Source organism: Muntiacus reevesi, chromosome 4 (genome assembly GCF_963930625.1).
Source record: "Muntiacus reevesi chromosome 4, mMunRee1.1, whole genome shotgun sequence".
Classification (NCBI taxonomy): domain Eukaryota; kingdom Metazoa; phylum Chordata; class Mammalia; order Artiodactyla; family Cervidae; genus Muntiacus; species Muntiacus reevesi.
This window is the reverse complement of record NC_089252.1, coordinates 155,971,312-155,987,117: the sequence shown is the minus strand read 5'-3', so window position 1 is coordinate 155,987,117 and position 15,806 is coordinate 155,971,312. Positions and strand designations below refer to the sequence as shown.

The 15,806-nt window shown below is 35.3% G+C and overlaps 1 protein-coding gene across 6 annotated transcripts in view; it reads left to right on the top strand.

The window, feature by feature from the left end:
* Positions 1 to 15,806, top strand: part of LRRK2 (leucine rich repeat kinase 2) — a 192,931-nt gene that overhangs the window by 98,608 nt on the left and 78,517 nt on the right. For all 6 annotated transcript variants that reach the window (XM_065934611.1, XM_065934612.1, XM_065934609.1 and 3 more), the window contains 5 exons: positions 6,224 to 6,453; positions 6,859 to 6,986; positions 8,839 to 9,057; positions 12,395 to 12,596; positions 13,154 to 13,242. In XM_065934611.1, the coding sequence (XP_065790683.1) occupies positions 6,224 to 6,453; positions 6,859 to 6,986; positions 8,839 to 9,057; positions 12,395 to 12,596; positions 13,154 to 13,242 (868 nt within the window). The remainder of the gene's footprint in view (positions 1 to 6,223; positions 6,454 to 6,858; positions 6,987 to 8,838; positions 9,058 to 12,394; positions 12,597 to 13,153; positions 13,243 to 15,806) is intronic.

Here is a 15,806-nt window from a genome sequence, read left to right as displayed (position 1 = left end):
TTAATCTTTGTTCTCTTATTACCAATTATCAATCTGATGAAATAAAGCAGAATATAATTGCTTCTCGATCTGGGTTTCATGTAGGAAGTATTGATCATATGTCTATTATATCTTAAAGCATTATAGTTACTTAAAGGATATAAAATTGTTTCTGTTTTGCCTATGAAGCTGATAACCTACTCAAGCTGATCATTTTTGAAACCACCAAAACGTTCAAGTATGCTTGTTTCTGATTTTATGTTTTATGAACTTCAAGTTAATAATGAACTTTATTCTATTCTTTGTTATCATTTGAGCATGTTACTCTTGTTACCTACCCATAAAATCATGTTTTTATTTCCACAAACTGCTCCTATCTACATTTATCTTACAGGTTTCCGCTCAGTTATCACCTCTCTATGTATCCTTGACTTGCCTATAATATCCACTAAGTCAGGGAACATGGCTGTGTTTACTCTCTGTTTCCTTCATGGCACCAAACACAGAGTCTGGCATACAATTAATAATTGTTGCATTATCAAGTGAATTTGTAGTTACTAATTACCTAGTTATCTAGTTACCTAATTCTTTTCTTTAAATTTTGTTAATTTACATTTAACTTTCTATTTTATGATCAAAGTGTTTTCAGCAGCTATGCTAAAAAACATGACTACCCCTCATCCTACATAATTATTTCCTATGATTTTCCTTTGTGCAACTGGAAAAGATGCTTATATAAAATTTGTTCAATTCTTACTAAACGTTTAGTTGTAAAAAGTTTTCAGAGTATTATGCTGTCAAGCTACTGTGTAACTTAAATATTTTTAAAACTTTTTAACATTTTTAGAGAGAACATAGACCTGGGATAATTTAGAAATTGTAGTTCTCACTTGCTTCTTTGAAGAATGACAAAGAATGGTGAAGTCTTAATAAATAGATATTTGGAACTTGATTTTCTTGTTTATTAGTGATGCAGATTATCAAGAATGTTCCTCAGAGTCCTATTAATTGTGAGAATGAATCAGTTAATATTCCCTAAGATTCACTTATGATTTAGTTTAATATTCTAATTTTGAACTGTGGCAACTTTATCATAGTTAAATGTATTTTTCTGTATCCATTTTATTTTTGAGAACATTTACAGGTTCTGTTAATTTAAAGGTGGTATTGTTAGCTACTTGTAGCACTTCTAGTAAGTTTCAATTACTTTTGCATTAAGATTGTTAGGAATAGCAACATATTATCTGCTGATAGTAAAATCATTTATGTGTATCAATGTAATTTAACCAATATGCTCTTCCTTTCCATGTACATTATATGTATGCATGTACAATATATATGAATATATACATTATGTATACCATATATGAATACATGTACCAAATAGAACCTCACTATCAAGGATGAGTATTACAGTATGCTTATATACTCTACCTTGATGTTTTTGATATTTTTTGCTGAAATATAATTGCTCTACAATGTTGTGTTAGTTGCTACTGTAGAACATCGTGAGGCAGCTATATATATACATGTATCCCCTCCCTCTTGAGCCTCCCCCTGCCATACCACCCATCTAGGTCATCACGGAGTATTGACCTGAGCTCCCTGTGTTATAGAGCAGCTTCTCACTATTGTAAGCAGGATAGTATATATATGTCAATACTGTTCTCTCCATTCATCCTGCCTCTCCTTCCCCACCGTGTTTCCACAGGTCTGTTCTCTGTGTCTGTCTCTATTCTTGCCCTGCAAATAGGTCCATCAGTACTATTTTTCTAGGTTCCATATATATGCGTTAATATATGATGTTTCTTTTTCTCTTTCTGACTTACTTCGCTTTTTATGACAAGCTCCAGGTTCATCCACATCACTTTAACTGACTCAATCTCATTCCTTTTCATGACTGAGTAACATTCCATTGTAAATATGTACCACATCTTTACCTATCATCTGTCGATGGACATCTAGGCTGCTTCTACGTCCTGGCTATTGTAAATACTGCTGCAATGAACATTGGGGTACATGTGTCTTTTTGAGTTATAATTTTCTCAGGGTATATAACCAGCAGTGGGATTGCTCCAAGGCTGAACCAGGAAGAATTAGAAAATATAAAAGACCAATTGTAAGTAATGAAATTGAAACTGTCATTAAAAATCTTCCAACACACAAAAGTCCAGGACCAGATGACTTCCCAGGAAAATTCTGTCAAACACTTATAAAAGAGCTAACTTATCCTTTTAAAACTTTTCCAAAATATTTCAAAAGGAGAAGCACTCCCAAATTCGTTATTCAAGCCCACCGTCACCCTGATAATTAAAGCAGACAAAGATATCCAAAAAAAGACTCCTTCTCCAGGGAATCTCCCCGTGCCAGGGATCAAACCTGGGTCTTGTACTGCAGGCAAATTCTTTATGTTCTTTATGGACTGAGCCTCCAGGAGAGACCTACAAAAAAAAAAAAAAAGAAAGAAAATTGTAGACCAATATCACTGATGAACACAGACACAAAAATCCTCAACCAAATACTAGCAAACAGAATCCAGCAACAAATTAAAAGGATCATATACCATGATCAAGTGAAGTTTATCACAGGAATGCAAGGATTCTTTAATATATGCAAATAAATCAATGTGGTATACCATATTAACACATTAGGGAATAAAAATCATATGATCATCTCAATAGATGCAGAAAAAGCTTTTGACAAAGTTCAGCACCCGTTTATGACCAAAACTCTCCAGAAATGGTCATGCTCCTGCTGCTAGTCTCTTTAATTTTGTCTGACTCTGTGTGACCCTATAGACGGCAGCCCACCAGACTCCTCTGTCCCTGGGATTCTCCAGGCAAGAATACTGGCGTGGGTTGCCATTTCCTTCTCCAGAAAATAGGCATAGAGAGAACTTATTCAACATAATAAAGGCCATATATGACAGACTCACAGCAAGCATTATTCTCAGTGGTGAAAAACTGAAAACATTTCCCCTAACATCAGGAACAAGACAAGGATGTCCAGTCCCACCACTTATTCAACATAGTTTTGTAAGCCCTCACCATGGCAGTTAGAGAAGAAAAAGAAATAAAAGAAATATAAATTGAAAAGGAAGAAATAAAACTGTTCACAGATGACATGTTACTATATGCAGAGAATCCAAAAGATTCCACCAGAAAACTGCTGGGACATTATCAATGAATTTGGTAAAGTTTCAGGATACAAAATTAATGCACAGAAATCTCTTGCATTCTATACACTAGAAACAAAAGAGTTAAAAGAGAAATTAAGAAAGTAATCACATTTACCATCACAACAAAAGAATAAATTACCTAGGAATAAATCTACCTAAGGAAGCAAAAGAACTATACTCAGAAAACTAAAAAACACTGATGAAAGAAATCAAAGAGGATACAAACTGATGGAAAAATACACCATGTTCTTCTATTGGAAGAATTGATAGAATTGATAGAAAATTAATATACTACACAAAGCAATCTACAGATTCAGTGCAATTCCTATCAAACTACCAATGGCATTCTTCACAGAATTAGAACAAAAGTTTTTATAGTTTGCATGGAAACACAAAAGACCCTGAAAAGCTAAAGTAATCTTGAAAAAGATAAATGGGGCAGGAGAAATCAAGTTCCCTGTCTTCAAACTATACTACAAAGCTATAGTAATCAAAACACTATAGTATAGTACTGGCACAAAAAATAGAAATATAGACCAGTAGTACAGGACAGGAAGCCCAGAGATAAACCCACATTTATGTTTATGGTCACCTAAACTATAACAGGTCTGTTCTCATTCCAATCGCTACGAAAGGCAATCCCAAAGAATGCACAAACTACCGCACAATTGCACTCATCTCACATGCTAGTAAAGTAATGCTCAAAATTCTTCCAAGCCAAGCTTTAGCAGTACATTAACCATGAACTTTCAGATGTTCAAGCTGGTTTTAGAAAAGGCAGAGGAACCAGAGATCAAATTGCCAACATCTGCTGAATCATCGAAAAAGCAAGAGAGTTCCAGAAAAATATCTATTTCTGCTTTATTGACTATGTCAAAACCTTTGACTGTGTGACTCACAATAAACTGTGGAAAATTCTGAAAGAGATGGGAATACCAGACCACCTGACCTGCCTCTTGAGAAACCTGTATGCAGGTCAGGAAGCAACAGTTAGAACTGGACATGGAACAACAGACTGGTTCCAAATTGGGAAAGGAGTACATCAAGGCTGTATATTGTCACCCTGGTTATTTAACTTATATGCAGAGTACATCATGAGAAACGCTGGGCTGGAAGAAGCACAAGCTGGAATCAAGATAGCCAGGAGAAATATCAATAACCTCAGATGTGCAGATGACACCACCCTTATGGCAAAAAATGAAGATGAACTAAAAAGCCTCTTGATGAAAGCGAAAGAGGAGAGTGAAAAAGTTGGGTTAAAACTTAACATTCAGAAAACTAAGGTCATGGCATCTGGTCTCATCACCTCATGGGAAATAGATGGGGAGACAGTGGAAACAGTGTCAGATTTTATTTTTTTGTGCTCCAAAATCACTGCAGATGGTGACTGCAGCCAGGAGATTAAAAGATGCTTACTCCTTGGAAGGAAAGGTACGACCAACCTAGACAGCATATTAAAAAGCAGAGACATTACTTTGCCAACAAAGGTCCGTCTGGTCAAGGCTATGTTTTTTCCAGTGGTCATGTATGGATGTGAGAGTCGGACTGTAAAGAAAGCTGAGCGCCGAAAAATTGATGCTTTTGAACTATGGTGTTGGAGAAGACTCTTGAGAGTCCCTTGGACTGCAGGATCCAATCAGTCCATCCTAAAGGAGATCAGTCCTGGGTGTTCATTGGAAGGACTGATGCTGAAGCTGAAACTCCAATATTTTGGCCAGCTCATGCGAAGAATTGACTCATTGGAAGAGACCCTGATGCTGGGAGGGGTTGGGGGCAGGAGGAGAAGGGGACGACAGAGGGTGAGATGGTTGGATGGCATCACTGACTCGATGAATTTGGGTTTGAGTAAGCTCCTGGAGTTAGTGATGAACAGGGAGGCCTGGTGTTCTGCAATTTATGGGATCGCAAAGAGTTGGACACAACTGAGCGACTGAACTGAACTGAACTGAAACTATAACAAAGGAGGCAAGAGTACAATAGAGAAAAGATAGCCTCTTCAGTAAGTGGTGCTGGGGAATCTGGACAGCTACATGTAAAAGAATGAAATTAGAATTCTACCTAATATCATATAAAAAAATAAATTCAAAATGGATTAAAGACTGGAAACTGTAAAACTCTTAGAGGAAAACAGGAAAAATACTCTTTGACATAAATCACAGCAAGATCTTTTTTTGACTTATCCCCTAAAATAATGAAAATAAAAACAAATAATTGGCACCTAATTAAACATAAAAGCTTTTGTATAGCAAAGGAAGCCATAAACAAGATGAGAAGATAACCCTCAGGATAGGAGAAAATATTTGCAAATGAAGCAACAGACAAAGGATTAACCTTTAAAATATACAAACAGCCTATGGAGCTCAATATCAAAAAATCAAACAGTCCAATCAAAAATGGGTAAAAGACCTAAATAGACATCACTACAAGCAAGACATACAGATGGCCACGAGGTATATGAAAAGATGCTCAGTATCACTAATTCTTAGAGAATGCAAATAAAAACTGCAATGAGGTATCACCTTGCATCAGCCAGAATGGCCATCATCAAAAAATCTATAAGCAATAAATACTGGAGGAGGGGGTGGATAAAAGGGAACCCTCTTACACTGTTAGTGGGAATGTAAATTGGTATAACCACTGTGGAGAACATTATGGAAGTTCTAGATCTACCTTGATTCTTTATCCTATGGGCTTTGTAAAATTTTATGCTTTATAATTTTTAGAGTTTTATTTGTGATATTTAAAGAAATCATCTGTGTATGTGTTTTATATAAAATTTTAATGAGTATTACAAACATTTTGATACTTTGATTGTTTCTAGTGTCATTATATTTGTTGAGGCTTCCAATCATTATTAGCTAGACCAACATCACTAACAAAGTAGATGTATTAACAGTGCATTGAAAGACACATGCATTATTAAGTTATTATGAGTTATGTGCTCTTTTGCATACTGTACATTATGACAGTTTGATATTCAGAATAATTCAGTGTGTAAGAATTCACCTATAGCCTAAGTACACTGGTAAGCAATTTATTATTTTATTTTTGTTTTTCAAATACCAGGTTTCTTCAGCAGCGGTTGAAAAAGGCTGTGCCCTATAACCGAATGAAACTGATGATTGTGGGAAATACTGGGAGTGGCAAGACCACCTTATTGCAGCAATTGATGAAAATCAAGAAATCAGATCTTGGGATGCAAGGTGCCACGGTTGGCATTGATGTGAAAGACTGGCCCATCCAAATAAGAGGCAAAGGGAAGAAAGACCTCGTTCTGAATGTATGGGATTTTGCAGGTATTTATTTTGCTAAATTTTTAAAATTCAGATATCTTTCTTTAAAAAGGGATTTAAAAACTGAATTTTCTGTTCCAATACTACAGAGACCTGATGGATCATATGGAATTATTCCAAAGTCATTTATTTCTCCTAATTCTTCCCTTGCCACCAGAATGGAGAAGCCATGGAAGGAAATGTTAGGAACCAGCACGTGTCAGCTGAAGCTACGTAGCTGACACATAAGCAGGAAGTTGTCAGTCCCTAGTAAAAACCCAGTGTAATCTTGTAACTATTATCTTTTGATTGTTTTTCTCTTTTTTTGTGTGTGGTAAATAGTGGGTAGTGCCACCTAACTTTATTTTTGAAGAAGAGGGTTCTTGTCTGTTCTCTGGAAGACTGAAAAGCTCTCTGATCTTTATTTAGGTCGTGAGGAGTTCTACAGCACTCATCCCCACTTTATGACCCAACGAGCCTTGTATCTTGCGGTCTATGACCTCAGCAAAGGGCAAGCTGAAGTTGATGCCATGAAGCCTTGGCTTTTCAATATAAAGGTGATATGATCTAATAATTTGAAAATAGAAAATAGTTCATGGGTTTTCTTGTTGTGTATAAGGTGATTTATTTGGGGCAAATAGTACCATCAAACAGACTTTTCAAATACTTTTTTGCAAGAGAGTTAGAAGCACTTAGAGTTAGGAAATTTTAGGTGTAATTAAGTTGTGACATGAAAATAGTATGTTCTATGTTAATGAAAGGTATAGAAATTTGAAGCCCTTTAAATCTGTTAAAAATGAGAATATATGTTAGACTATTTTTTATATTCTTTTAAATTTAATTTTATTTATTTATTGGCTGCACCATGGCAGTGAAAGCCCAAAATCCTAACCACGAGGCTATCAGGGAGCTCCCTGGTATTATTCCTTATGTATAATATGAATTTCCTTAACTTAAAATAAACTTAGTAAGAAAAAGAAGCAATTTATACATTATCAACTGTGTCCTCAGAGGCAATTTAGTGTAAAGCCCTGTTGGACTTGCAGTTTTAAATGATCCCAGATGAATATTATATTTGAAAGTTTGTAATTTTTTCATTTTGTCTCTTGCTGTTAGATATTCCTTTATGTATATATGGTTTTAAAAATATGTGCCTTTTTAGAATTGAGACTAAAGTAAAAATGAATGGTCATTGAATAATGCTCTAGTTGGCTCTTCTGTGAGGCAAACCTTACAAGGATTTGCCAGGAAATTTTGGCGTGTATTTTGGCTCCATTAAGCTTATTTTGTCATTTTGGTGATTTTTTTAACTTCCTTTTTTAAACACTTTATTATAGCTAGCCAAAATGAGCAAATATTATAGTTGCAGCAGTACTTGCTTTGAGTGAGTGAGTGAGCGTTGCTCAGTCATGCCTGACTCTTTGCAACCCCATGGACTATAGCCTGCCAGGCTCCTCTGTTTGTGGAATTCTCCAGGAAAGATTACTGGAGTAGGTTGCCATTTCCTTCTCCAGGGGATCTCCCCGACCCAGGGATCCTGCATTGCAAAAGAGTCTTTACCATCTGAACCACCAGGGAAACCTACTATTAGAGACATTTCTAAATATAAAGACAGGTCAACTTAAAAAGTATCAGCAGATACATACTTGACTTTATCTTATAATCTATAGACAATACATTAGAATATGTAATGAATCCATACACCTTTTCCAAAGGAATACCCAAGACAGAAGTAGCAATAAAGTTATAAATGACAGTCATCAATCAGATGAAATAATTTAGATGAAGCTTTTCTCTCTCAAAGAGATGGGGACTGGGCAACTGGTCAGGAAGGAAATAGAATGTGCTTTTAACTTTGTATGAAAAATAATGTTCAGTTCCACGTTGCTGAACATAGTTCTGTTTTTGCCAAATAAATCCTCTACTTCAAATTACTGTCCAACTGCTTTACTGCTTTAGTGACTTGTCTTTTCTTTGTAGAATCCACACTGAATTACTATAATATGAATTAATGAGCTTTAATTCATAGATAAGGAAGAGAAAATATAAAACAAATTGTATTACTCTGATATTATTTGGGTGTTATTAAATACTATTTTATCTAAAAGCCCAAAGCACACTTAAAGAATAACCTATTTTAGGCACAGAAGAAAGAAATGTTTTATAACTGTCATATAGGCTGCCTGAAAAGTGACAATAAATAAAAATAAAAATGACTTTTAGAAATTTCTTAAGTTTAATTTGTTTCCTTAGGTTTAAGGAAGGAAAGACAGTTGTCATTTTCTTCTTGAAGTCTTTTGAATTCTCATTTCAACTCAAGTGAATTTTGTAGAAAGTGAATATCAATGGAAATATATGCAGTCTTGATTTTAAAACAAACACAAGAGTGTTTTGTATCTTTCTCCATAGGCCCGTGCTTCTTCTTCCCCTGTGATTCTTGTTGGCACACATTTAGATGTTACTGATGAGAAGCAGCGCAAAGCCTGTATCAGTAAAATTACCAGGGAACTCTTGAACAAACGAGGGTTTCCTGCAATACGAGATTACCACTTTGTGAATGCCACTGAGGAATCCGATGCTTTGGCAAAACTTCGGAAAACCATCATCAATGAGAGCCTTAATTTCAAGGTAACATGATTCATTGCCTTCCCTAGGTGGTAGATAAATATAATTTATTAACTCTTACATTCTGCAACTGCTGAGAAATGTCAGCAGTCTTGAGAAGAGAACAACTATCTTAAAAGTGTGGGTTTTTCTTAGCTGTTAGCATTATTCAAGTACTTTTAATTTTAAAATTATTTATATTAGACTTAATTTTGAACTCACAGAATTGGGAATTAAAAATGATTGAGGATCCTGAGAGAAACTAAAAGGATGTCTGAGAGGCTGAGAGAATGTTCCTGAGAGAATCTGGGGACATATTTCTGATGCCCTTCTCTCCCAATATCCTATTGTAGTGATTCAATCAAAAGGATAAAGGTGGATGTTGGGATCTTGGAGTTATCTTTCTTGTATTTTTCTTTGACTATTTTTTATCCATCTGCTCCTTTCTTTTGGAGTTTCTGTTTTATGTTCATCTTGGTCTTTGTTGTTCCTTCACATCTTTGTCACTGTGATCCCCTTTTCAAATATTTTTTTTTCTTCAATATTGAGGGAAATCTCTTTCATCTGGTCACCACGGTCACTAATTTGGTTTTCAACAATGTATAAGCGATATTCTAGTTCATACAAACTGTATTTTAAGAATTATGTTTTTGATTTATAAAGTTTTTCTTTCTAAGACAAATATAGTTCATAGAGTTCATAAAACATAAATAAATTGGTTAACAAATGCTTGTTTTTAATACTTGAAAGAGAAAGAAATTTTACCTGGGCTCTACAGATAGCAAGGTGTAAATTGTACTGAAAAACACTTAAAATAGTTCAATATGACAAACACAATATAGTGGATTTCACTGTTGGTCTCTATTGGTTTAGCTCATTACTACTAATGATCAAAGCTCTGGCTTATAACAAGGGTCTTGTTTTGCCTGGACAGTCCCAGTGTAATTATTAATTGTGTCTCACTGCGTTCTCAGAAGCATTCCAGTTTGGATGATAAATTATACAGTCACCTTGGTTATAGCACGTTGTCCAGTTAGCTTAGTTCGGTTCCATTTCCACGGCTTACGCTCTGTCCAAAGCTTAATGAGCCATTTATAAATGTGCTAGTCTTTGTGGTGCCCAGAGAGAGAATTTGCACATTTATATCTTTCCACACATTTATCACAATCATTAAAAGCCTTCACAAATGTGGGTCAATGGCGTTTTACGTTAGAAGAATAAAATAGCATTTATCTCTAGTTTTTGCTACTCTTTTGTGAGACATATGATTAAAGAGTGACATGACTTTTAAGAAACAAATGCACCAAATTAATATATTCAATTAAATATTCTCTTTACCCAGGGAGTTTCCTTTTGAGACTATATCTGTACTTACAGAACTTTGCTGTTACTTATAATATTTTAATAGCTTCTCTTTTATCATTGATATCAGACCATTTATCATATTTTAAAAAAGAATTCTTAAAGTATGAGTTTGTTTTGAGAAAATTTGAATTTAGTTAAAGAAGTCTATGAATAAGGTAGTTGATTCATCAAGCTGGACTGGTACTACTTTAGGCTAATAGCAAGTTAGACCAGTTTACTGGCAATAAGACCAGTCTACTTTCTGCACTTGTACATGAACTCTGAAGGCAATACCGGATGAGGAGGTTAAAAACAAATGCTTTGAGAAACGGCAGTATTATTTGAAGGAAGGTATATATTGCAAATGGATGCATCATTCTGTTATATTGGTTTGAAAATTCAATTGGCTGCTTTGCAGATTAGTGATTCAGATGACCCCAAAACAATAAGCCTGCCAGAACTTGAATATTCTTTCCTCCCTGAGGTGCCTCAACCTGTATTCAGTCAGCAGCTTTTAATCTATTAAAAATCTTTTTCTGTTTGGCCTTTCATTTGTTTTTCGTCTTTTCCTTTTATCATGATCTTTTCTAATCTTCGTGTGTCTCACTCTTATTAACATGTGTCCTGGCAGAGTTTAGAATAAAAGCTTTCTGTTTTTGCCTGTTGGTGACCTGATGATAAAGGTTAAAGGAAGTAGGACAAAATAGAAATCAGTGCCAACAATGTCCCTCTCCGTCTTGTCCAGCCCCTTAGCAGAGTGGGGTCCTTTGCTCAGCCTGTAATCCAGCCCTGTAAGGACTGTTACTTCCCTCTGTTACTTCACTGCTGTGTGAACTCTTGTTTACTTTTATATGTAGGTTTCCCTTCTTGGGTTAAACACAAACTTCAATCTGAAGTTCTGTTTTATCTTAATATATAAATGATAAAGATAGGGAACATGAAAAGTGGAAGTTAGTGAAATTATATTTAATTTTCTGGTTCAAGGGGTACCTCAAAACAATTTCAACTGTTTGGAGGTAAATATGTAAGTAATGGTTATGGCTGCTATAAATCAGGTTCCTGAAGGATCAGGTTAAGAGTAGATAAAGAACAAGTATAAAGTTTATGTGTGTGTGTGTGTGTGTGTGTGTGTGTGTGTGTGCGCAGGTATAATAAACCCAATTTTTATTTGTAGTAAGTTGAAGAATTCAGGTAGAAATTTTATTCTTTATTGTCAAGAATATATTCATGGGTTGAGAAATGAGGCGAGTTTGCCACCTGGTGGTTTGCAAAGACATTGACTATTATTAGAGTTGTATTTCTATTTAAAATTAGATTTTTAAGAAGAAAAAATGTTTGGAAATTTTTTATTACAGAAACTCTCATCATAAGGTCATTCTATTAAACTTTTGATTTTAATTAGATTCTAAGTGTAAGAGACCCCAAATCATCCTCTCACATAGAATCATTGGGGTTTAGATGATTTTCTATTTTTCCAAGTTCAGGTCTCCATGAAAAAGCATAGCTTGGTAGGGAAATTTCATGTCTGTCTCCACACTTCACTGTTGATATGTACATCCCACTAATATTGCATTTTGCAAATAGCAAGAGCAAAATTTAATTTTACTATGGATGTGGATATATTCATCTAAAAAATAAAGTCCAAAAGCTCTTACAATCCTGACTTTTATGTTAGCATATCTATTGCCTGTAGATTTAATGTCTTAGAAAATAGTAGGTCCTTTATTTAAGGTTAATGATTTGTCTTGAATTTTGCCATGGATTTTCTGAATACCTTGATAATTATTTCCATACAATGTTATTTGATAGTTCTTTCCAAATTGGCTTCTGTGTTCACTTTTCTTTTTCTTATTTTAAGATCATCTTATTTATTTCTCACAATTTAATTGGTTTTACATTGCATCTTGATTTTATTACAAATAATCATTTTCTGAATGATTAGCACAGAATTTACCAACCAACTGACATATAGATGTATAAAATGGATTTTTACAGCTTGTCATCTGTAATTTCACAGATCCGAGATCAGCCTGTTGTTGGGCAGCTGATTCCAGACTGCTACGTAGAACTTGAGAAAATCATTTTATCAGAGCGTAAAAATGTGCCAATTGAATTTCCTGTAATTGACCGGAAACGATTATTACAACTTGTGAGAGAACACCAGCTGCAGTTAGATGAAAATGAGCTTCCTCATGCAGTTCACTTTCTTAATGAATCAGGTTTGTTTATTACATATTTTTTCAAAGCTCTGCAGTCGAGTTGGTGAAAATGTATCTGACCCTTGTGTAGAATTTACATTTAAAAGAATACTGACAAAATTCTTTAATAGGTAGCTGATTTTTTTTTCTTTTTGAAAGATCATCATGTGTACTGATGTTGAATCATATATTATGTCATAACAGAAAAATTTAGAAATTATCTAAGGACAGTAGTGGAAAAAGTCAGCCAGAGTTAAAACATGACAGTAGTATTTAGGAGCTGTGAGACCCTAAGTTCAAGCTATATCCTTCATAGTATCAAATGAATGCAGTGTATGTGGAGGTTATTTGTACACTCGCAGGAGAATTATTATTGTGATGGTTTAACTTGGCACTTGGAGAATCAGTGGTTGCCTGAGATGAAAGCTAGGATGCCCTGTTTCTGGTCTCAGCTCTGACCCCAGCGATGCTGAAGTTTCTTAATCTGTAAAATGAGGAGCTTGGGCTAGATTCTCTCTGAAGCCCCTTGCTATTTTCATATTCTAAATTCCATGTTTCCCTTTTGATTTTTCCTACAGGGGTCCTTCTTCATTTTCAAGACCCAGCGCTGCAGCTAAGTGACTTATATTTTGTGGAGCCCAAGTGGCTTTGTAAAGGCCTGGCGCAGGTTGGTGCGTTACACTTCTGAGGCCTGGGGGTGATGAACCTCAGGTGGCTCCTGGAGCACTGAGCTTTATAGGGTGTGTGTTTAGGTCAGGTAGGAACTCCAATACCTTGGCCACCTGATGTGAAGAACTAACTCATTGGTAAAGACCCTGATGCTGGGAAGGATTGAAGGCAGGGGGAGAAGGGGATGACAGAGGATGAGATGGCTGGATGGCATCACTGACTCGATGGGCATGAGGTTGAGTAGACTCTGGGAGTTGGTGAGGGACAGGGAGGCCTGGTATACTGCAGTTCATGGGGTTGCAAAGAGCTGGACACAACTGAGTGACTGAACTGACTGAAGGTGGAAACTCCTGTGAATATAGAAAATGGTAGGACAATTTGCGTAGAAGACTGCATAAAGAAGAGCTTCGTGGAGGAGGAGAAGATATCTTAGATTTTAATGTCTTTGTTCTCAATTCATAGACAGGTGTTTATGTCGCTCTGTTCCATAGTACCTTTCTATAGCCAAAAAGTTTTTCTTTATGCAGTCTTCTACACAAATTGTTCTACCATTTTCTATATCCACAGTTGTTTGGCTTGTTTATTGATATAATCAATTGAATGAAAGCTTTGTGAAAATCTGTGGCGTAAATAAGTATAAGAGAATTTGGTTGATGAGCTTGTGAAACCTCTGTCTAGACAACATGGAGGGAAATTTTGACTCTTCAGTGGAATGTAAAACTCTGGGCTTCCCTGGTAGCTCAGATGGTAAAGAATCTGCCTGCAATGCAGGAGACTCAGGTTTGATCCCTGGGTGAGGAAGATCGGCCTAGAGAAGGGAATGGCTACCCACTCCAGTATTCTTGCCTGGAGAATTCCATGGACAGAGGAGCCTAGCAGACATAATTGGATTGATGAGGCTGTGAAACCTCTGTGTAGACAACAAGGAGGGAGATTGTGACTTTTCAATATAATATAAAACTCTTAAATGCGTACCATTTTGAAAAGTGGTAGTTATGGCTGTCTTTATATTTCATATGGAAAATGATTTCTTCTATCAGTAATAATCAGTTGCCAATGAGTTTATATTAATTAGCTACCATAATCCTCTCTGTAGATTTGCCACAGAAAACCACTCAAACAACACACGAGCTCAGGGTTGCTCAACGTCAGCCCTGTGGGCATTTGGGGGCAGGTGATTCTTTGTTGCACTTTGTAGGATGATAGCAGCATCTTTGGCCTCTACCCTCTAGAAGCCAGTAATGCTTCCCTTGTATGAGAAGCAAAAATGTGCCCAGACATTTCCAAATATTTTAGGAAGTACAAAATCACCTTGGGGATGACGACTGTGTCTGGGTGATTCATGAATTGAAATGAGCTTGGGGAGGGAGTCTCTAGCATGTGTACTCACTGGCAGCTATTTTTCTTATAATTTATAGTTACTAAAATGAATCTTTTTACATGAGAAATCTCTTTTCTAATCAACCATAATGTTAATTAAATTCCTTCAGATAATCTCAATGATAGTTCCTAAATTTCATCTAAGGGAAAAAAAAATATTTTAAAGAGAGAACTCTTTTACTGCTAAACCCTATACCATGGAACCTGAGAACATATTGAAACAGTACAGTTGGCAATTAATTGTAATTGGACAGTTACTATTATTCTGGTAGATATTTTTAAATGAGATTTTCACCCTAATGCAACAAGCCATGGAAAGTGTGATATTACTCATCTACTCAAGGAGAACGGAGCCAGGAAAGTATAGTGGTCAAGCTAGACTCTAGAGTCAGTACAACCTGTGTTCAAATCTCTCCTACTTATCAACTTTGACATTTCTTAATGTTTTCAGCCTTTGTTTCTTCCCTGGTAAAATAGTAATAATAACAATATTATCTTCTACATTGCTTTTGTAGTTTGGTAAAAATGAGCAATACATTTTAGTGAAATTTTATATTTAACCCATTTAGTAATTAAATACTTATTTCAGAAAATAAAAAAATAATCAAAACTATAAAGATGTATTCATATATTTTGAAAAATGTGCAAGGTATGGAACTAAATAAAAAGAAATATGGTGTAGGTATATGCATTCTGTGTAGGAAAGGGGGTTTTAATTATACCCTGAAGAGTTGTTACCCTAGGTGGCACATTCTATCAGAAAATAACTAAGCTCTGTACAGTCAAGAAAAGGCTAAAGTTGCACCAAAGAGTGCATGTGTTTCCTTATGAATTGGGGATATTTAAAGTTGCAAACATGTGGATATTAGGGTGGATACATCATATTCAATAGAATAATGAATTGGTTTAAATCTAAATCACTATCTTTTAACAAAATCAAATTTCTACCATGACTAAATAAAATCCCTGAAGATACTGTGGAGTAATTAAGTGGAAACTCCAGGAAAGTTCTTCTCATTAGCATAGTTATACTATTCGTTATACTATAAGCATGTTAATTTAATTGAAAATTAAGTTAGGAATTTGAACAGCTCAAGTTATTTTGAAAGATGGATCTAAAGGGTCAGTAAAATGATGATTTAAATTTCTTATTAATGTAAAAAGTGCCGTCATTTTTATTTA